Source organism: Chiloscyllium plagiosum, chromosome 38 (genome assembly GCF_004010195.1).
Source record: "Chiloscyllium plagiosum isolate BGI_BamShark_2017 chromosome 38, ASM401019v2, whole genome shotgun sequence".
Taxonomy (NCBI): Eukaryota; Metazoa; Chordata; class Chondrichthyes; order Orectolobiformes; family Hemiscylliidae; genus Chiloscyllium; species Chiloscyllium plagiosum.
In genome coordinates this window covers 14,678,182-14,702,888 of record NC_057747.1, presented here as the reverse complement: position 1 = coordinate 14,702,888, position 24,707 = coordinate 14,678,182, and the positions used below count along the sequence as shown (strand labels likewise).

The following is a 24,707-nucleotide window of genomic DNA, read 5'->3' as shown; positions in this document are numbered from 1 at the left end:
GAAAATGGCCCAACAAGCCAAGTTAACTCCCAGCCTTGTAGATAGGGTTGTCGGATACTGGTGAATGCAGTGATGAAGAGAGGGATAGTGCTTTTCCTGCAGACAGCCAAAGGAAGTCATCAGACTCAGTCAGCCTGGACCAAGGAAGTGGCCTGAGTGTCCTGAGTGAAAACCAATGCACAGCAATGCAGGAAGAAGGTCAATGATCTTCTGTGCTCCACAAGAGTGGGTGTTACCATTTTCTCTCTGCCACCACACACTCATCAGTCATCTGCCACTGCACATGCATGCTACCAAGACTACTTGACTACAAACACCAATGCATCATGTTCACTCAATAGAACTCACCCACACACCCTCCCAAACTACTAATCCTCCCTGACCTCCGTACTTCCCATTACATTTACTGGGACACTTCCTCAGCTCTCCTGCTCCAACATCTCCACTAACTGCTGTTCAATCCACTTGCATCACACTCAAACACTGCCATTGCCTCATTACAGGAAAAAAACTAAGCAAAGAGGACCCAGATCAGTTGGGGGTGGTGAGCAGAAAAGAGTGGGACCACTCATAGCATTTCTGCTGTTCTCCCATTCATGCTAGTGCTAATTTACTCTTAATATCCGTAAGTCTTGTATCCCTCTTACACAGATAAATCCCTCTCTTCTCTTATGCAGACACTAGTGATATCCAACAAACCTCCGTCAAGAAGCAACTTATCCCAGAGACTCTCAGTACTACTCCACCAATAAGATGGAAACTAAAATCTCAGATAATGCACAAAGCTATCCAGATCCATCTTGATTTCAATATGAACTTCAGATCTTCCATCAGTCTACAGCAGGCAGTCATTTGATTTCATCAACAAGAAGCCCAGTGCAAAATGAGAAGTCTTCAAAATCTATCTTTTATGTTCAGGCCTTAGCCATTAGAGATGTTTTTTCCTTTTGCCTTTTTAATATATACATATTTTATTGTCTTTCGTGTTGTGTGAGTGTAGCTATGAGATTGACGGAATGTAGTTCTAATTCTAGATTTGAAGTTAACCATTATTTGCTGCTTATTTGAAGAATACGTTCTGTATTATATTAAATAGATTATTTTTGACTTTATTAAAGAAGCCTGGTAAAAGTATCTTTTATTCTGGACATTCAATGAAAAAGTTATACATCATAATGTGATTGGTAAAGAAGTAGGCCCTGGTTACTAGTTTATTATTTTTTTCATAATTGTAACACTCAGATAGAGGAAAGATAACATTCATCCTCCCACCCAAAACCAATAATGTGTCTTGGAGTGTTCCATCTGATAGGCAAGCTTTTCAATAGCCTCAATACAAGATACAGTATTCAGTTGTTCTGCCATGATGAATTTCCTGATAAGAATCTTGTCATCTATGAAGTAAATATCCTTTGACTAAAAAACTTCAGGGTTTCTAGAAATATGTACAAGACTTTTTTGTTAAAACTCAACTCTTAATTACACCATTTGTGAATGAAACAGCCACTTGTTCCACCAAAAAAGGAAAACAAATGTACCGTAAATCGGAATCCTCTGTTACCTGTACTCCTTCAGAATTCATATAACAGCAAAGAGGTTATTTGGACAATCATGCTTGTTGCATTTTAGGAGATTAAAGGAAGTAGCTACAAAGATAATGGAACAATCTCAATGGATCTCAGGAAAGATATTATTGTGGTACTGCGCGAGGTAGTGGGATCGGTGTCCATATTCTGGGGCAGCACGGTGGCTCATTGGTTAGCACTGCTGCCTCACAGACCCAGGTTTGAATCCAGCCTCAGGTGACTGCCTGTGTGGAGTTTGTGCATTCTCCCTGAGTCTGCGTGGGTCTCCGGGTGCTCTGGTTTCCTCCCCAGTCCAAAGATGTGCAGGTTAGGTGAATTGGCTGTGCTAAATTGCCCATAGCATTAGGTGCATTAGTCAGGGGTAAATGTAGGGAAATGGGTCTGGGTGGGTTACTCTTCAGAGGGTCGGTGTGGACTTGTTGAGCCAAAGGCCCTGTTTCCACACTGTAGGGACTCTTTAGATTCCAAATGGCCTCTTCTGATTCCAGATCTTCTCACAGTAAACCATAACAATTTTGCACTCTGGGCCCAAGAATCTTGGCAATTATTAAGATGTCTTTCCTTAATCCACTACTCCCTTTACCATAGTCGGAATCCTCTGTTACCTGTACTCTTTCAGAATTCATGTAACAGCAAAGGGGTTATTTGGAGAATTATGCTTGTTGCATTTTAGGATAATAAAGGACATAGTTACAAAGATAATGGAATAATCTCAATGGACCTCAGGAAAAATATTATTGCTACAGAAGGAATGCAAAGTAAACTTCCAAAATAAACCACCATTGAACGTTACAAAACATTTCCTTGTCTACTTACAGCTCAGTGTGTAAATGTGGCAACTCCAAAGCACTGTCTTACAATGTTAACTCTGAAAAATGATTCAGAAATGCAAAGGCCAGGTGATGCTCTTAAGTTAGCCTCTGATTAGATTTACTTACTTGACCTGACAAGGAGACAATTAGTGATTGCTCATAATTGCTTAAGGCTATATTTTGAAATGTTTATTCTGAGATAAAGAACGACCTGCTGACGAAATGCTAGTTAATACTGGATGGGTAGCATTACTGAAGCAGTGGATGAATGATTAATGTAATTGCCCCTCGTGGGGCCCCACATTCAAATAATTGTACTCCATCCTCAAACTAATGTTCTCTATCTGCTCTGCATGCAATGGCAGAGATTTTATATCGTTATTTCCACAGTTGACTTTGGATCAAAGATGGCAAAGTTTCAACTTTGTGTACTTGTAAGTGATGTGTGGGCTCCAACTGAGATGCAGAAGGATCCCTCATCTATGTGTCCCTGATGACTTCTCAACCCTCACCCCAATCCCTATTTCTATTCATCCTCTTTATAGAACTCTAATGTTCCCAGTTTACACAGAGCTCAGAACTTTATGAATTTCCATATCCTTGGACATACACTCTTCCCATGTGGAGGACACAGGGGACCATGGCTATAACAACACCCCAATCCCAGAACTCCCCATCCCTTCCTATACTCGATGTGATTCCAACCTTCTTTCTTGAATTGCATCCTTTCACCACCATAATTCTCTCAGCAATCCAGTCCAATGAACTCTAGTCCCAGATTTGAACTTCCCACTCTCCCATGACTCCATGTCCTGCCCCTTGGTAAGCCCACCCATCATTAATGACCAAATCCTGTGACCTACTCCTTGGACTGGCTTGTGAGGACAGTCACAACTGAAAACTGGTCAGACCCTGGACTGATTAGATTAGATTATATTACAGTGTGGAAACAGGCCCTTTGACCCAACAAGTCCACACCGACCCGCCGAAGCGCAACCCACCCATACCCCTAATCTAACACTACGGGCAATTTAGCATGGCCAATTCACCTGACCTGCACATCTTTGGACTGTGGAAGGAAACCGGAGCACCCGGAGGAAACCCACACAGACACGGGGAGAACGTGCAAACTCCACACAGTCAGTCGCCTGAAGCGGGAATTGAACCCGGGTCTCTGGCGCTGTGAGGCAGCAGTGCTAACCACTGTGCCACCGGGCCGCCCGTCTCAACATCACTTCAACTGACCTCACCTGTAGTCTCTGCAGGACTATGACCAAATCCTGAGACTGGGAAGATAACAGATCCTTCAACTCTAGTAGGATCTAGCTGACATTAGCCAATCCCCTGGATTGGAATCAGTCAAGACACTGACTGTGAAAGCATGCCCTGGCTAACTATAGTCCCCTTTGATCACACTAAGGACTGGTCCCTTTCACTTTCAATCAAAGGTATTTGGTTGAAGCACATGCAGTGTGTTTGATGAGTAAGCTGCTGGCATGTGCTGTAGGTACGACATTGCCATAGCACAGTGCCATACAGCAATGGTTTAACATCTTTAACTGTTCAGTGCTGCCAGCTGTGATAAGCTACCTGCCTCTCTCTGCGCTAGAGCACAATGCAAGCCACAGAGAAAACAGCCTTTGAGTAAATGCAAGTTGAGTGAGTGCTAAGAAATGAAACCAAAAGACACCAAATGTATCCTGTGTAGATTCAGGAAGTGCAGATGTGTCCCTATACGGAAAGTGACTTGGAAAAAGCATGCAAATCATAAGCATCTCTGAATTCCAAAGAGAAGTCCTGAAGGACTGAAGTGGTATATGAGTTGGTTGTAAAGCAGCCACAGTGAGGCCAGTGATTTGCTGATGCTGACCTTTTGTGCATGAGTAGTGTAGGAGGTCAGTGTACATGGAGCATACAGGAACATTGTAGGGAAGACGTTGGATGAAGGCCTGGAGAAGCAAGCGGTAAGCTGCAGCCTCCTGGTAACTGCTCAGACTTTCATGTTGAGATGTAGTATCATCTCATTTCTTGGGGAAGGAGGGGAGTATTGTAGGCTGCATTGAAATGAGGTGAGTTTGGTTAATAATGAGATGCAATTGCATGGAAATAAGGTAATCACTGCTCATAAAAGAGATTCTGAACACTGTTTATACATGAAGGGGAACAAAAGAATTGCTTTTCGCAACATTGAGATTCTCAATTTTTCCTTTTTTTTCCACATTTGCCTACATTTCTCTTCACTGCCCACACTGCTCCAGGGAGCAGTCAATTCTGCCCATTAGTTGATCCACCAGTGCATATTAAATTGCCCAAAATTTCCTAAATTTCATAATTATGATGAATAAATAGTAATTTTCTTAAGACATATTTTTCTTACATCAACAATATACTTGAAGTGTGGTTACCAGTAGTACAAATAAAATGATCCCTTCGGAGTATTTGTACCTCAGTCAATGTTCAATAAGAATTTAGGAGTGGAAAGGAAAAATAAAGTCTCACAGTTAATATTAAACACAATTATTTCCTGGAGAAAATAGTTAATGTGTGAAGGATAAGATGTGGACACATTTGATGATGAATTTATGTAATAATGTGAAATTGCTCAATATGTTTTGTATTCATTGGAATCTTTAACGTTAATCATTAAGGAAATTTGCCATACCTGATTCGAATGATACAACCACCTATGGAAGTGAATAGAAATTAGGCTAGTTATGCATTTATCTAAATTTTAAAATGGTAATTAATAATAAAAAACAGTAGTAGTATGTTAGCCACTGGCTGCACGTTCCCATTTTGACATCACTTTATAAATGTATAACATATGTAGACAACAGCCTGACTTCATTCCGTGGTTATATCAATACAAATTCAGCTGAAATCCAGAATATTAAAAAAATATAATTTGTACATGTGTTGAATTGCAATGCTTTGTGCAGGCTTGTGTCCATTTTTATAAACCATTTTCACACATGTAAATTTTAAACTAAGGTGATTTGGTGTCTCCAGGGAAATTCCATATATATGCAAAATAAATACACAATTTGTCATGTTCCCAGGGCTTGAAACCATAAAAGAAAATATTGCATTGTTACTATAAATACATTACTCGAAAAAGCAAAGTACACAGCAATAATGCCAACAGAAAATTGGGATGGAACTTCAGTGTAAAACTTTTCTGTAGACATATAAAAGAAATAACTCTTTCCATGGAACTCAGCAAACTGTCCACTTTTGAATTATAACAAACTACTGAATTTTTCAGTGTTTGCTGCATGCATTTAACTCGAAGATTTATCAAAACCCTTCATACCACAGGAACGATGGTCATTAGCTCCATCCTTGAAAATCAAGTCAGTGAAGCAGCTTCCAGCAGTCTAACTAGTCTATGCAAATCAAGAGTGTAAATTTTTTTAAAAATCTGTTATGTCGAAAATATCTCTACTGTTACAAACACTCCAGAACCTGCTACTCCAGCATTTTGACCCTTTTGTCAAACAAACTGGCACAGACCTACAAAACCTCAATTCGTCATTATAAATGACAGATTAGAGAAATGTTTGGCCTATCCAGTCCTAATTCATTGAAACTACAGGCTTGATTTTAATTTTGATGGGTGTTATGTTTGAGGGATACAGGGAAGAGCAATAAGCAATTAACATGAACCTGTGAATGTAAACCCAGGCCCATACAATTTTCAGCTGCCAGCCTTTCCATCTGCCTCCTGTATTGGACCACCAGCCCACAGGACCCATGCAATTGTCAACAACTTCCGTGATTCAAACTGAAGCTCAGCTGCACCTCTTATAGCGAGATTGCAAGCTCTGCCTGTGTTTTGCATGCAACAAATCTGTCTGCAGACATGAATATAAGGGCTGACCCTAATTTTTTGGATGCATCCCTGTTCGTGTGAATGAGGAGCTAGGGACTACACCTGCCACCAACAATAATTGGGGGAGCCACAATTAATCAGAAGCTTAACTTCAACCGCCAAATAATTATGGCAACAGAAGCGAATCATAATGTGGGAATTTTATGACAATTAGCTTTTTGTGATTCTTCATGGGATGTGGACATTACTGGTGAGGCCGATTTATTGCCTGTATCAAAGTGCCCACTGGCCAATTAACAGTCAACCATATTGCTCTGGGTCTGGAGTCACATGTAGGCCAGACCAGGTAAGGACAGGAACTTCCCTTCTCCAAAGGGCATTAGTGAATCAGATGTGTTTCTACGATCATCATTCAACTTATATATTTTAATTCAAACTCTGCTATCTACCATGGTTGGATTTGAACCTTGGTCCCTAAGGCATTACGGTGGAATACTAATCCAGCAACAATCCCGTTATGGCTATGTCTCCATCTCACCATCTCTTCACTGTCAATGAGTCAGAAACCCATAATTCCCTCCCTAACAGCACTGTGGGTGTACCAACAGCCCATGAACTATGGTGGTTCAAGAAGGCAGCTCACTGCCACCTCAAGAACAATTGAGGATGGGCTTGTCAGTGCCATTCACCTCCCTTGACTGAATAACAAGGGAAATACTGTTCCTGAGAGGTGGCTGAGGGACTCAGAATTTGAATTCAAAATAGAAAGAATGAGATGACAAGAGCAGCAAGAGTGGTTTCAACTCTTCATCTCTCTTCTCCTCTGAAACCCTCTGTCAGCTCTTATAATTATCATCTCTTTTTCATCTCCTGCACCATTCTTCTTTCACATTCCAACACTTGTACAACTACTTCCAGTCCTCCTTACACATTTCACACCACACGATTCCTTTGACAGTTATCACCTCCCAATCATTGTTCCATATTATTTCTTCTATACCTTTAGCATTTTTACGAAATGAACAAAACCTCACAACACACACAGTCTTTATTCAGGTGAAGACTCAATTAATGGTAAGGATAGAGGCGGTTTTCGTGGAAGAGACCCCAATGTCATTGACCTGACACAGACAGCAGGAACCACCAGAGGTCAGTGGATCCAGCCTAAGTATGAGCTTCAGAGATTATAATGTCATTCCTAATTTGCTCCTTTCATTCAACTCAGCTCCCATATATCAAACTTAGTAAATTTGCAGATGACACAAAGGTAGACAGAGTTGTGGACAGTGCCAAAGAATGTTGTGGGTTACAGAGACACATAGATAAGATACAGAGCTGGGCTGTGAAGTGGCAAATGGAGTTTAATGCAGAAAATTGTGTGGTAGTTCACTTTGGAAGTAACAGGAATGCAGAGTATTGGGCTAATGTAAATTCTTGGCAGATGAACAGAGAGATCTTGGTGTCCAGGTGCATAAATCCCTGAAAGTTACCACCCAGGTTGATAGGGTTGTTAAGAAGGCAAATGGTGTTTTGGCATTTATTGACAGGGGGATTGAGTTTCAGAGCCATGAGGTCATGCTTCAGCTGTACAAGACACTGGTAAGGCCGCACCTGGAGTATTGTATATAGTTCTGGTCACCGCATTACAGGAAGGATGTGGAAGCTTTGGAAAGGGTTCAGAGAAGATTTACTAGGATTTTGCTTGTATGAGAGGAAGGTCTTACGAGGAAAGGGTGAGGGAACTGAGGTTGTTTTCATTGGAGAGAAGGTTGAGGGGCAACTTAACCGAGATGCATAAGATAATCAAAGGACTAGATAGGGTGGACAGTGAGAGCCTTTTTCCTTGGATGGTGAAGGCTAACACAAGGGGACATAGCTTTAAATGAGGGAATGATAGACTTATGACTGACATCGGGGTAGTGTCTTTACTCAGAGAGTAGTGGGGGGTGGGCTAAACAGCTTGCCTGCAACAGTAGTAGACTCACCAACGTTACGGACATTTAAATGGGCATTGGACATACATATGGATAATAATGGAATGGTGTAGGTTAAATGGGCATCAGATTAATTCCATAGGTTGGCGCAACATCAAGGGCCGAAGGGCCTGTACTGTGATGTAACATTCTATGTTCTACAAGCAACTTCAAGCTGTATGCTCCAGGCTGTTACCTGATCCTGTACAGCTTCTCTGACAATTCTTCTCCTATCTCTTGTCCTTTGAGAGCCTTCCCAAAATGAATCTCCATAAAGAAGAACAGACCACGGTAGAGAACAATCTCCCTCTGAGGAGGGACACCATGAGACACTTTAGCCCTCACAGGCATTTGATTCTTGTGGATTAGAAAGCAAGGTAAAGGGGAGTGGAAGAACACCCAGAAGAATGGGCAACACTGGAGCAACCAGACAGCAAAATGGAGGCCCTGCTGGAGGGCAAAGTCATCTCCTAATTCTGCTCAGGATGACAAGGGATTGAGACATTCAGAATCTAGCTAGGAGTTGAACTTTTCAAGCTACATATACGGACAAATCCACGAGTATTGGAGCTGTGTCAGGGAATCTCATCAAAATAGTTGGGTGTGTGGAAGGTCTGATTCTGTGCTTACATCTTGCTTGGCATCACCATGGACACAATGGTGCAAGGTGTGGTGAGAAGAGAGGAAAGTGGGATTTCAATATAAAAATAGAACATGCTGGAAAAACTCACCTGTGGAGAGCGAAACAAAGTTTCAAGTCCGATATGACTGCTCTTCGAAATGTTGGAATGAATAAAAGACGTGTCTTTGCATTTGTACATAGAAACTCTAAGGATATTGCAATGGGACTAGCACAGCAGAAGTTCATGCTGACATGATGTACAGTTTTGGTGGAAGTAAAAATGACTGCAGACTCTGATCTAAAGAAAGAAGACAATGCTGGATGGATGAATAAGAAGTTTAGATACCTCAATTACTTTCTACCAACTGTTCTCCTTCAGACAAACAAAAGATGCTAAGCTCAGTCTGAAGGCAGTACCACAGATGAAATGATAGTCGCATGTATTGACCTTATTCAGGATGTCAGCATGTCTACATAAAAATGATCCCAACTCCCAACTCCTATTGCTGTCAGAATTCCTTACCATTTTGCCAGCCTGTAGCAGTCCTTGTAGGTTTCAGCACCAAAAATGACTGGCCATAAGTATCTCTTGCATTTACATATGAGCAGCCTTCCATAACTTGGCTGAGATTCAAAGGAAAACACCTCAGTTAAGTCCAAAATGTGATGCATAGCTTGTATGCTCCATATCCTATATATCGACAGCACAGCACCCCATGCTTCCCAGTCACCTGTTATATTCTGAAACAATAGCCTGCGGTGATCTTTCAAATTTTTCTCCATTCCTAAAGAAGGGAACTAAGAGGAGCTGCAGGGACCTGACTGAAGGATTGTAATGCCACATATAGTGTAGAGATCTCGATCTGAAGGTTGGAAATGCTTCTGGTCAACCAGGCAGCAGAGGATCCTATGATCTAATGAACGGGATATGAGAACTAATTTTTCTAGTGTTTCAGGATATCTCATAGATCAACAGTCTTCCAAGTCTTGCCAACCACCTGAATGCAAGCTGAACATCTGCAAATCAGAATTAAAATACTTTCACTGGGTTGAGTTGAAAGCTAGGTCTTGCAGTTTCTGAACACAGGTCAGAATGACCAACTCTAGCTCTTGATGTCTTGTCCGCTCCCAGTGACTAATTTGGTGAATTCTCTCCCTTTAGAACTACCTTTCTGTTTGCATATACCATACTTTCTTTACTTCTCTATAAATCAAGCTAAACTTGATCTGGTAGTCAGCTGTTAACTCCTGAAATTCTCTTTTTTGCTTCTGCACAACACATTTCCATTCAATTAATTTGTTGGAAAACTTATCTTGGATCCATAGGTTTATTTCCATAAATTCTCAGGGGTGCTTTCCTAAATGATGAGTTATAAACATTTTGAATGCTTGTTAACCACTGACATCCTATTACACTCCAATTTCCCGTTGTCATCATAGCCTTGCGTTCAATTGTGACAGCCTCTACTGTTCATTTATATGCATCTTTTCTGTTACTTTCCAGTAAGAAATACTGTTCAGGATAGGTTGATTTTCTTTGCATTAATTTTCTATCCTGTTATTCTTCTTTTTTCCCTCCTGCTCTTTACTTGTTCCTCACTGTGTCAATGTTGGTGCCAATCTAATTCAGACAGAATTTTTTCCAAAGATGTACTACCTTTGTTATTGCCTCTATATTGATGTATCTGTTTCTGTCCAATTGGTCCTGGAATGGAGTGCCAAAAATAATCGTGAGATCCTACACTTCAACCTATAATCCAACTCCTCAGATTTCATCTTTCAGACCGCCATGTCTTTGAGCACTGCTTCCTATGAATTTGATGGCCGCATGCAGCTGATGTGAGAATAATGAACCTAACCTTCTACAATTCATCCAAGTTTGAGAACATCGTCAAGAGCTGTGTCCAGTCAGTAAGTGAATAAACATTAAAGACAATACTTGAAAGTTTCAAGTTTCAAAAAGGAGTTAAATCCAAGCCTAGAGTAAGGGACTGGAGAGTACAGAATTATGTACAAGTTTGTAAAGTGTAAGGATGTACAACATTCTATGAAGTAAACTATACTGAGATTTGACAAGAGTTCAATCTTCAACTGAAAAATATAACAGAATGATTCAGCCCTATTAATGGTGCATGTTAATAAAATAGTTGTTCATTAATATTATCACCAAGTTCTTCACAGAACTAAAGTATTAACAGCCTCAAGACAAGTGATTGGTTACATTACTTTTCAATTTGAATCACATATGCTTTCGTTGGCACATAATAATATATCATTCGAATTTAAAAAATTAAATATTGTCTGGAAAGGCACCAGGTTACTTCCTATTTCCTGCTCTATTTTCAGCAGAAGCCCATCAGCATTAATGGCAATTTGCGTTAAGGTTGCTTTGGAACCCTGTTTTTGAGAGACGTATAGAATCAGCTTTAATTGATTCTTGCTTCGGGTTTTTGGAAATGTCCACTCTGCGGCACCTTCTCCCACCGACACCTAGGAGGCCTGAATTCATCGGAATGAAATTGAACAAATTGTACCAGCTTGTGCTTTATCACGTAACAGTAAAAAGACATGCAAAGGCATCCCAAACACAAACCTAAAATAATAGGAACAGGAACAGACAAAACAAACTATCTGAATTCGTGAGTAAAGACACAAAAAGCACATTAATTTCTATCTATTTTATTTTCAACAACTACATTTTAAAAACAATTCAAAATATTAACACTGTGCCAGACTGTAAATCAGCCATTATAATTAGAGGAAAGGAAAACAATGTTAAAATCAAATTACACAATTATAAGTACATTTAGGTCGCTTTTTTGGAACTAAAAGCCATACGATAAAAGTTTGAGAACAGTCCTAGCATTGTCAAACCATACAGGATACTGTAAATACAAAATCCATGAAAGAGATACCCCCACGTTGCAAGGATCAAGTCCAAAAGAAACTGAAGAATTTGTAATTGGGTCATTCTTTTTTTCCACGCAGGTCGTTGGATAGGGTTCAACGCACTCTGCCCATAGTAGAAATACAGGATGACATGAACGAATGAATTAAATGCAAGGAAAGGAGCGATGGCTGGCCATGGATAGTAGTGGTAAGTCAGGTCACTAAGGACCAGCATGCTGCAGTGATGGTAGACATGTAGAAAGGAGATCTGACGCTTTCGATGTCTTAAGATCATGAAGACTGTGTCAAGCAACTCCACATTTTTAATCACCCAATACATGAAGTAGGCATGGTACAATTCTGGAAAGAACTCCTTTTGAAAAATGGATGTTGTGATGCTAAGGCCGCGCAGGAAGAGCAGTGTGATGTAGAGGCTCATGATGCTACAGGCCATGTTATAGACTAATAGGATCTGCAGAATGTAACAAACACAGACATTTACAAGGATTGGTAAGCAGCAACTATTCAAATCACATTCTGTTCAACTTAACAAATGACAGTGCCTAAGAAAATTGAATTAATTTGGCTTCCAGCAACATAATTATGAAAATACATTTTAGGTTGAAGAAAAATTAGATGACTTTTAGATTTGAACCTATGAATTATTTAACCAGAGGCTTCTAAATTATATTATTTTCCTAACACTGATTGTAACTGTCCTTCCTAGCACAACTCACTCACTTTCTCCAGCAGTGTAGCTGTAATCTTTAACTTGAAGTTCTGTGACTGAGGTACATCCTGAACCTCAGTTAGTACTTAGTACTATTGAAGCAAGATCCTAACTGCAAAACCAACTCCACAGCCATGTTATTCAATCATAATAAAAGCGGTTCAAGCAAATGATTACACTTGTATTACTCTCTGGCTATGAAAAACTTTTTAAAAACTTTTGCATCATTACAAATGGTAGTATGAAATTTTAACAATTGGAGGAAGTGGTTGAGTTCATGGCTTTATTAATTGTAAACATTAAGGCACAGTGGCTCAGTGGTTAGCTGCCTCAGCACCAGGGACCAGAGTTTGATTTCACCCTTGGATAACTGTCTGTGTGGAGTCTGCACATTCTCCCTGTGTCTGCTTCGGTTTCCTCCCACAGTCCAAAGATGTGCAAATTAGATGGATTGGCCGTGCTAAACTGTCCAGGAATGTGCAGGCTGGGTGCGTTAACAATGGGAAATGCCAAATTGCAGGATGGGGGTGGGTCTGGGTGGGATGCTGTTCGGATGGTCAGCGTGGACTTGATGTTCTGAATGACCTGTTTCCACACTGTAGAGATTTGTTAAAAAGAGGGAAGAAGCTAGGATTGCTCTCCTTTGAGCAGATTCTTGAAATGTGGTCAAAATCAAGAAGGCTGTTGGGGAGAAATTGTTTCCACTGGTAGAAAAGACTCAGCAACTTTTTCATGCTTCTTTTTGATGCGTTTGCTCACTAATTAGGATAGTTTGTCTTGTTCTTCCTTATTAAATCTTTTGGAAAATTGACAAACAAGCCTGGGAATTAGGAAAGTGTCCTTTTGTACAAATTATGGATGGTGCAATGGAATGGCAGGACTGATGTATGATGAGAGACTGCATAGTTAGGACACACTCACCGGTATTTAGATGAATTGGAGGTTGGGGGTTGTAGAAACGTGTAAAATTCAAACAGGTCAAGACAAGGTAAGACATGAAGGATGTTTCCAATGACCAGGGAGTTCAGAGCCAGGGGTCACAGTGTAAGGATATGCCATTAGGACTGAGATGAGGAGAAACTTTATCACCCAGAGAGTGGTGAGGCTTTGGAATTCTCTATCACAGAAACTACTTGAGGGAAAAACATGGTTTCGAGAATGAGTTAGAGATAATGCTTTGGGTTGAAGTAATCAAAGGGTATGGGAGAAAGCAGGAACAGGTTGCTGAGCTGGATGGTCAATCATGGGAATATTGAATAGTGGAGTAGTTTTGAAGGGCTGAATGGCCTGTTCCCCCTCCTATTTTCTATGTTTCTGCCTGAATCAATAGCAATTTTTAAATGAGATATCACTTGAAATGAAAACATTTGTAAGACAAGAGCATGGAAAGATGGTGAAGTAGTTGGCCGTTTGAGTAAGATGACCAAGACACCAAGAGCTGACTCGCCATACTTTGTTTTGCATGATTTCACAAATCAAACATAATGCACGCACACATTGACTGTGAATTATTTACACTTGGCAACTCCTTTTTGATAAGCTGCCAAGACCAGTCATGTCTCCATGTGTTTAATGAATGCCTCAGAAATGGAAAATTTCAAATAGCTAATCCATTTAATAAGTTTAAAACATGGTGGCAGTAAGCTGGTAGTGCATTACACATATCCAAAAAGAATCAGAGTTTAAGGAGGTATATTCACTCAGCAATCCTACACATGGCAAATTCCAACCCCAGTTCAGTGTTCTGGGAGGGGAAAAAACAAAACTCTCATATATTCTGCAAAATAAAAGGAACAATGGTGGCTCAATGGTTAGCACTGCTGCCTCACAGCACCAGGGACCCAGTTCAATTCTACCTTCAGGAATCACACAACACCAGGTTTTGGCCCAACAGGTTTATTTGGAAGCACTAACTTTTGAGGTGCTGCCTCTTCATCAGGTGGTTGTGCTTCAGAAGAAAGTGAGGGCGGCAGAAGTTGGAGATCAGAGTCAAAGAGTGTGGTGCTGGAAAAGCGCAGCCGATCAGGCAGCATTCGAGGAGCAAGCAAGTCGATGTTTCGGGCATCCTGATGAAGGGCTTTTGCCCAAAACATCAATTATCTTGCTCCTCGGACGCTGCCTGACCAGCTGTGCTTTTCCAGCACCCCACTCTTCGACTCAATTCCACCTTCAGGTGTCTGTGTGAGTTTCCTCCAGCTTCCTCCCACAGTCCAAAGATTAGGTGGATTGACCATGCTAAATTGCCCATAATGTCTAGGGATGTGCATGCTAGATGGATTAACCATGAGTAAATATGTGGTTACAGAGATAGTGGGGGGCGGGTCTGAGCGGGATGCTCTTCAGAGGATCGGTGTGGACTCGATGGGCTGAATGGACTGCTCCCACACTGTAGGGATTCTACTATTCTAAGAAACGATGGCTGAGTTAATCTACTCTCATCCATTCAGTAATATTATGTTACAGCGTGATGTGTAATTTGGGGGCATGTTCCATCACGTTTGGGAAATGACTGACAATGATCTCACTCTTAAGGCACATTGCTTAAAAGCAAATGAGGGAGGGGGCTCTCAACTTTCCACCTGAAACTGATTTTCAAACATGAAAAGATACGGAGGGCACAGCATAGGGGCTTCAGCTTGTAACACACTGCCAGTTCCCACTGTACTCAATAATCATCAGAATTATGATCTTGGAGGAAAGCTGTCGGGTTATGGGGAGCAGTAGTGGGTGACAAGAGGTCGTGATGAAAAATGTACATTTCTGCAAGGCTGCAAAAGTCTTTAAGTGCTTTTGGAGTTTAAAAAAAATACTTTTATCTGTTCAGGCTCAGAATGCAATCAACAGCTCTCACCTCCATGTGACAGCAGCACTAAGTACAAGATGTTAAGCTTGCCTTGAAGTCACATCACATGTGCTGACTGTACACAGGCTTCTGAATTGAGAGACAGCTCTTACATGGTGACTGCACTGCAGTACAATAAGCAACTTTCAGCTGGTAATATCCAGCTGACAAACGCAATTTTAGAAAGCAATAATCGGCTCAGGTAAATATCTTACTGTCCTGCTGATGAAATCAGGTCAAGCTGTATAGTACTGAAATGATCTACACCAGAAATTGTTGTCAGGGTGTTACATAATTAATATTTAGTTAACTTGGCATTTTACCCCTCAAAAATGTCTGTCACTGCTCTCTCTAATTTCCATGAACAACTAGCACAGGATAGTGGTGCAATTAATTTAGGGTGATCCATAGTTTCCATATCTGACTGGAATTCCTGAGTAGACAAGGCTGGATTTTTAATCTTTCTTATTACCACCAGACAAGGTCACAGTGACCTCCAAGTAACAAAAAATGCAACCTCCTGTAATACCATATCCATTACAGAGAAAAAGAGAATCAGGGTAATAAATTAGGCCTCTCTGGGGATTGCAGCAGCTGTCAAGAAGCAACATCCAGAAAACAGCAGATATACAGCAGCAACGGACATTTTAAAACATCAAAGCTTGTAGCTACGATGCGAGAACAGAAAGGATTTATGCAGCTCTTCCTTGTACTTGAAGTAACTTTACATCCAAAATTAATAAACTTCCAGGACACTCAGTTGGAAAGTTGCAATGACCAAATGTCATCAAGGGCATGTTGGTTAGTGAAAGCAGTCTTTATCACAGTGAATGGCACTTGCATTGCCTGTGAACCCTGCCCATTTCAATAAAATCTACGCCTCGAAATGACTATGAGATTTGAGTTAAGATTAGATTCAGAAATATGTAATTCCATGCTGCTTTTGACCCAGATTGTCTACGAGTGGCTAAAAATCAAGAGGTGCCGTAAGCAAGGTAATTACATCTGTAACTCACACCCTTGCCATTTCTGATAACAAGCGGGGTCATTTATTTGTTTTGCCCTCATTTCCTATAGTGAAAGAGTTAGCAGCACTGCATCAAAGTGAGATGATTGACCCAGAGAGAAGGTCAATGTTAATGGAGAACAATGGAAATCGGATATCTCAAATACAATAGCCCAAATATCTTCTAATGTCATTGGCCCGATACAGCAAAGATTTACTGCATAAATACAGATCAACTTTTCAGGGATATCATTCTCAGTAGCTACAAAATGATAAAGTACGTTGTATAGATTATAGTAAGACTACATTCAACCAGCAATATTTTGTTCGGAATCAAAGTACCACAGCTGAGAAATTGTGTATAAGCCCTTAACACATTCATCTGACATTTGTTTGTGCACTATTTAACAGAGGCATTAACCTATCCTTATTTGAAATAAGCTGTTAAATTGGATAAAGCAATGCTACATTAAGTGTTCACATGCTAATATTGTGCACAATAATTTTTCAACTCATAGAATCCAAAATGTAATATTTGCCTTTTGAAATTAAGAGTTCATAAAATTTGTGGGGATAAATATTCAAATTGACACTGTTACAGCTAAGTGTTTAATTAAAAAGGTACAATTAATGTTGGAAATTGGTGTTTTGAATTATTAATGGTTTCATATTAATTATTAATTCTAAAATGGTTGATAAATTGGCTATGGTTCCCACTGAGAAACTCCAGCCTCCTGGTTTCCTGGGTGCTCCCTCTCTTGTTCTACAACACTGGACTTCCCAGTTGTTTAGTGCATAGACAAATGATAGAACCTGTTCCTGATACCCCTGGCTTTAGTGTGCAGACCCACCTGTATCTTAGAATGAAATGGGTTTAGAGATCAGGGATAATTGGACCAGGTCATGCAGACTTAACTCAGTTGCTTGTTAAACTCTTGTATTCCAGTCTTATTTGCAAGCTGCTAGTAGAAATTCCATTGCACATATTTAAGGTGGAAACTTCCTATGTAATCTTAAAAGACTCAAATCATGCCCTCTTGCCAGTGGTAGCATTTACGTGTCCCTGTTGGGTGGAGTGCATAATTACAGCTTAACAAGTTCTGTTCTGAATGTGGACATAGGAATTAATAAGGGAATAACATTCACAGGATACCTATGTAGCTTTTCACAGTTTCAATACATTATAGGAATGTAATTTATAAAGTCAGTGTAGAACACTGTGCAAAATTAGCATTGACAGTCTGGTTGCGCACACATTGGGGACTCTGGCGCTGTTTGAGGATTGAGGTATTTACTAATAGTAGTTGGGATTTGCCTGGGTAAAGGTGCTGCCTCTCTGTCACATTCCCTTTATGAGGCTGCAAGGGAGTTAGGATATTCTGTCCAAATCCTGCCTTTCTTAAAAAGTGGCCTACATATGTCTGGGAGGAGTCCAATTTGTGCTCATTGCAGAAAAGACTCCCCTGGTGACTAGATGCCTTTTGAGTTCCAAATACATATATTACCCATTTTTGTTTTAAAATAGGATTCATGACTGTAGATGCAGTGCTGCAAAATAAAAACTGAAGAGATTGCCTGGTATTTTCTACACGAAGAGCCTCTCTATTATAATAGTAAACCTCAGTGTGTATACAGAATATAAATGTATACATATATTTTATGGAGTCATATAATATCACCACCTCTTCAATTCTAATAGCCACATAGCTGTGCCTCATTAAGTCTAAAACTCAATAAAACCTGATTGAAAGGAAACAATATTCACTTAATAATCATCCACAGCCAATAGTAATTCAAACTATGAACTTTGAATAAGTATTTTCAATTAAAAAAGGAATATTAAGTCCTGCTACTGCAAGCATAAAATCATTATAAATTATTCCAATCATAATACTTAGCAACTACTGCTAACCTATCACTAGATTAGACCAAAGTATAGCAGCATCATTCAGAAATGTAGTGTGAAATGTCCTTTCAATCAGCAATTTTCTTAAATTGATTTTATTGAGAAACACTGCAGATTGGCTGATGATCTTTGTTGCAAAAGTAAGCACGAATTGAGAACTAATATCTCCAGTTTATAGAAATTTAGATACAAACAGATGGCATTTTGGTGGAGAAAAGATGGCGTTTGAGGAAATATTAAAAATAATGTGTTCAAGTGGCAGAAATTCTAACAGTGCACAAATTGGTTCAGAATTAGAGTCCATCTGAGTTTTGAAGTGGTAAATTTCAGCGATATATATTTCACCAGGAGCTGTTTTTATAAAGGTACAGCATGTTCAACCCTCACAAACACTGATTGGTGGAGATCATGTAAAATTGAAACATTTCCTCATTGAAACAAGCACCATATTATCGATAATAATTTATACTGATCCGAATGGTATACCGCAGTTTCATACCAGTCCCAAAATTGGGTGAAATTCAGTCCTGAATGACAATTACACAGGCTTCCAGAGAGAGCAAATGTTGAGAATCATGGAGACCCTTTTTATACTACACTTCAGTGCAGCCTTCTCTCAGACGAGAGTAGTGCGTTCAGTTAAAAAAAATACAAATTATGTCAGGTGTTCCAACATATTTTTACTTAAGAAAATTATTAATTATAAAATTTGTTGAGCCTTTCTGAATAATAGATACTTTCTTCTAATCTAAGAGCTCGCATCAATATTTTACTAACAATATTTCACATTTATGCAGCATCTTTAATGTTAATTTAATGTAAAAGTTTCCAAAGCATAATCAGACAGTTACATCATGTCAAATACCTTCAACTGACATACCAATATCCTTAATAACCCACAACCTGCTGATACCACAATGAATTAATGAAAGTATGAATTGCGTGTTGAAAATAAACTGTATACCCTTGGTATAATTGCATATTTTGCCCTGATTTGTCACTTTAAGTCTTGGAGAAAGTGTCACATCTGCTCAACTAGAAGAAAGCAAAAAAACCAAAAGAATGCAGATGCTGGACATCAGAAAAGAAAACAGAAATTGCTGGAACTACTCTGCAGGTCTGGCAGTATCTGTGCAGAGAAACCAGAGTTAACATGTCAAATCCAGTTATCCTTCCTCAGAGCTGATAATGGCTAGGAAAACATTGATACATGTGCAGAAGAGTAGGGGGAGAGTAAATGATAGGTGCAAATAGAGCTTAGAGAGAGAGAGAGAGAAAAACACAGTTGGACACACGAAGAAGTCGTTTTCCTAGCTACCATAAGTTCGATGGTACATCACTGGACCCGAAACATAACTCTAATTTCTCTCTATATGTGCTGCCAGACCTGCTTGGTTTTTCCAGCAATTTCTGCTTTTATTTCAGAAGAAAGCAAAACTGGATCATTAATCTCAAAGTCAATGTCAACAGTTTAATCAACAATCAATATTAATATCATGACATAAAATTACCATGTGAAAAAACAACTTCACTACATTTACATGTCAACCAAAACTTTCATCCACAGATACATCCCTTTATTCCAGAATTTATACTTAAATTTGCTCCTTCAATATTTCTGTGATGATCACACACAGTGGAACAGTATCTGTCAATCTCCTGCTCTGCTTTGTATACATAGAGGTGGGTGTAGATTAAATGCTCCTCATAGGGTCAGTATGGACATGACAGGCTGAATGGCCTGCTTCCACACTGTCAGGATTCTATGATTCATAAAAATCCTCTGCATCAAACCGCTTCCCTTGCTTGGCAAAACCCAGCTGCCTGCCCCCCCCCAACTCACTGCTCCAGGCAACTGTGTTTGTGCTCTGATCCCGTAAGATCCTCAGGGCACCAGATTCATCCAACAACACCCACCTCCAAAATCCATCCCACCCAACATGCTCCAAATTTTCACTCAACAGTCAGAAAACTCAACCGTTACCTCAACTCCCCCGCCGCCCCCTTCCCTCTACTCATCAAACTGAAGATGGCCTCCACTCTTCCCATGGCTCCTTGAGATCAATATGCAAATACAAGGAAGAGAAAGAAAATAAGTGAACAAAAGAGTCAACAACATCATAATAGGAAAAGTGCAGGAGAATGGCAGAGCAAAAGAGAAGCTATGGAACAGATAGTGCCAAAGAGAATAGGAGATGGTCAAGAGAAGAGACTTCTTACTTTATCTTTCTCAAGTGAGGACCACAGAAGATCAAGATGTTAGAACAAACAATAGCTATCAGATAATTTACAGCAGTAATTCAACATGGGAATTTAGCTGACAATCTCAGAGTGCCTGAGCTTTGTTACAAGTTGGCTTGTAACTAAGTGCTAGCCAAATAGGGACTGCAGTTAATAATTCCAAAATAAATAACCACCATATATGGCCCCGTGTACTGCAGCTCTACCATGCCGACACGCTGAGCTACAGAGTATCAATGCCATCAGTTTGTGCCTGCACTTTTATCTGGCACTGAGTCTCCAATCTGAGTTGATGACTTGCCATTAGAGAGATGGGGGAAAGATTTTGAAAGCAGAATCAGCAGAGGATTTTATATGCAGTCAGTTATTGAGTGACAATGACAGAGTCTACAAACAGGTTGCTGCCTACCTCTCTACTGTAATGCTGGGACAGCCATGGAATAGGAAAAAGAAAAAAAAATCTCTTTGTTGGTGTAGATATGCTACTGCAGTCCTTGAAGTGTTATCCTTCCATTAATGCTTGATGGTACTTTGGCACTATGTTACTGTATTTGAATTTCAAATTATTCAAAACACAATCCGAAAACACTGAGCCTTTTGTGTTTTATTCTCAATCTTCACTTTTTTTTTTACACATGTAATATTCAACATTCTAATTTTCTGGAACAACATTTATTATAGTGAAATTAACAAATGCACACAAGGCAAGCTTCAGCTCAAATTCTGTATAAAATGGGTGATATTATTCTAAACAGTGCATTAGGAATAAATCAAACGTGGCTATTGTTTGGAAAGAAAAGAGAAGAAACACATTGCGACAACATTACTAAAGTCTAAAATTAAACTATTTTTTAAGTGTATGGGAAGCAAGGGAGCCATTAGCAATATAACTATGTAACACTGCGTCCAATACTAACTCAGATAATGTATCATATTCTGGTACACTGCTGAAATCAATAGCCTCGGGAAAAAAGGGATTTCAGACCCAGGCTGAATTTATCAAACAGATTTAGACAAGATGGCCGGTGTCAAATGTTTATACCACTCTGACTATGTTACACTTTCTCTGTAGTTTACGATCATCTCCCAGCCATTCATAAACATGTAACGTTAGTGACTAGGAAATGACACCAGATTTACTGCTTTATTACTTGGCATCTACAACCAAATAAATATGAAAGGAAAGAGAGAGAAATGGGGCAACAGAGAGAGGCAGGAAAGGACATCAGAGAGGCAAGTGAACTGTCTGCGAATGCAGAAAGCAGCTAACAGTTTAGCATATATGCTGCTTCTAAATAAAATCTTAATTCAGGCTTCAATTTGTATTATAAGTTTAGCGAATAAAATGTTATGATTAGGTTTTGAGCTGTACTCAATTCTTTTGATAATAGCTATCTGTCAATCAAAGATATCAATAACACTGTCATATGACAGGCTGTTTCATGGAAGTAGACTAGTGTTACTTGACAGGACTTCAAATATTATGCACCTACTAAAAAAAATCCCAGTGGACTTTGCTGGATCTGTGTATTCTACAGATCAAATGCTTGGGATTAAATTTTACCTTTTACTAATTAAACTATAGTTTTTGTGATTCTTAAAGTTAAAATGCATTTGATTAGTTAACATGGGATTAGAAGGATGAATAATTACATACAATTGCACATATCACATAAAATGTACTTTTAACAGTAATGTTAAAACATTTCACACACTTGCACAGGCAGACCTGCAACAGTCCAACCTGTGTAGATTAGGACATATTGTGTTGTAATTTTAACCCACATTTTTATTTTGCTTTTGCTCCCGAGTATGTAGAACTTTGCAGGAAACAATGCAATTGGTGCAATGTCCTGTTTGGCACACCCTGAACCTCTGCAAGCCTCAGAAGGCATTGTGACCATGTAGCTCATTCAAATTGAGCCCTGCTCAGTCTTAACCTCATTATCGGTCTTGGCACCCAAATTTGGATGTCAATCATAAAAATAAACTTTGGTTAATTTTTATTTACCTTCACTTTGGACTTGGGGGCCAACTGGAGGAAACTACCCAACTAGTCATACCAGTTCATTCAGCACTAATCTGGAACCCATGATACTACACACTATATTGGGTGCTATATTTACATATTAAGCCATTGGGAGCATTCTGGGTCCATTCTAATGCAAGCTTTTTGCGTGCCTTTCTTGGCCTGAAATGATACCAGGCACTCACAACACATTGCTGCTTTACTGTACATATAACTCATTAGGTTAAAACTTGCCTATCCCAAAAGCAACTGCAAGTCTTTGTTCAGAGGAGAAAATTTAGATAAAAAGTTTTGTGTTTGTCAGTTTGCTAAAAGCAAAAAAAGGAGTTTTAGTTGATATTAATGCTTCAATTTTCACTCATGTTGTTAGCACAAGGCCTTATTTATAATCTACATGAACTCCACAGCACAATCTGCAATCCATCAACCTCATTAATCTATCAGAACTTGGTTTCGACAGCCAAGGACAAATGATTAAATTGCCACTGTTACTGTAATTAACATGATAACTTTTCTTGGAAAATAAACATATTGCACCAATCTGTATATTAACACACCCTGCCTGTATTTAGCATGTTTTTGTGGATAATTTGTTGCAACAATGTGCAACTGTTACTTAGGAACTCAACACAGCAGCTGATTACAGCCGAATGAGCAATGTGGCAATAAAAACTTAGAAATGAATTAGTGTATTACAGAAACACATGTGTCTTCACAATTAATAAATTCCACTCCATCAAATTGTGATTTAATTATGCATTATGTATGTTAGGCATGAATCATTCATGTGCCTTATTACCCAAGTGGGAAAATAGCAAATAGACATATCAACAGGATTCAGAACTGCTTTTTGTCAAATATAACAGTGTGAATAATCATTTTTAAACCAAAAACTTACAACCGATACTAAATCTAATACACATTAAGTTAGGTTTATATGAAACCGGTCAAGTTTAAAGGTAATCATTGGCACAGTAACAAGTCTTACAATGCATTAGTATATTTTTTTAAAATCTCAGCCTCTGAATGACTAATTCTGAATATTAGTGCTACATAAATGGAAAGCAAACACTTAACACCATCCATGAAGAATAAAAGATAGAAGAACGAAAGCCTCAATAGAAAGGTAGAAAGCAAGATAGGAAAAATAATATACTTTTACAGTACCTTTCATAACTTTAGAACATTCAAAGGCACTTTACAGTCAATTAAATCCTATTGAAGTGTAATCAGTGTTGTAAAATCAGAATACGGCCAGAAATCTGCACACAAGCTCCCACAAACTGCAATGTGATAATTAATCTGTTTTTATTAGTCGTGTTGGCTAAATATTGCAAAGGATAACAGGAAGAACTCCCTTGCTCATCTTGAAAATGTTATGGTCTCTTTTATGCCAATTTGAGAGTTAAGAAATGATCTTGGTTTAGCATCTTATCTGAATTGATGGCATCTCTGATAATGCAGCACTCCCTCAGTATTGCAGTGGAGTGTTAGCCTAGACACCTGTGCTCAATTCATCAAGTGGAACTTGGTCACAACCTTCTGATACAGGGATAAGTGTGCTAAGCTATGGTTGACACGCGAAATGCTGCACATCTCCGACTTAAAGATACCGCCATTGAACCTGTTAACTAAGAAATTAAATGTGGGACAAAAGCAATTTTAGATTGTAGTTATGGCTGAAACCCAAAATGCATTTGCCTTTGTTAGACACTGGCATTTTAAAGGCAGAGAAGTAGCAACTAAGGAATATACCTGTGTGGCCATATCAGCCGCTACAACCAAATCAGGCGCAGCAACCATAAACCACCATGGGTAGGACTGACTCTGTCAATGAGGGGTGCAAAAGTTTAGGGCATGAAACCAATTACCTTAAAATTTCACAGAGAACCATGTGTTTTAGAGTTATAGAAATGTATAGCATGGAAACAGACCCTGGTCCAAACCATCTATGCCAACCGGATACCAAAAAATAATCTAGTCCCATTTGCCAGCATTTGGCCCATATCCCTCTAAACCCTTCCTATTCATATACCCATCCAGATGCCTTTTTAAATGTTGCAATTGTACCAGCCTCTTCCACTTCCTTTAGGTCCCTTTTAAATCTTTCCCCCCTCACCTTTAAACCTATGTCCTCTAGCTTTGGAGTCCTCCACCAAGTTTTGTTAAGTGAACAAAATTAAATTTAAGAATCAATAACTAATCAAAAGCTAAAGTTCATTTTTATTGGCCTTGCAAA

The 24,707-nt window shown here is 39.3% G+C and overlaps 1 protein-coding gene across 1 annotated transcript in view; it reads right to left on the bottom strand.

Annotated features, from left to right (window-relative positions):
* Nucleotides 1-11,491: 11,491 nt before the first annotated feature.
* LOC122541857 (elongation of very long chain fatty acids protein 5-like) overlaps nt 11,492-24,707 on the bottom strand; it is a 39,527-nt gene continuing 26,311 nt past the window's right edge. The window contains exon 3 of the mRNA XM_043678931.1: nt 11,492-12,186. Within this exon, the coding sequence (XP_043534866.1) occupies nt 11,632-12,186 (555 nt within the window). The 3' untranslated portion in view covers nt 11,492-11,631. The remainder of the gene's footprint in view (nt 12,187-24,707) is intronic.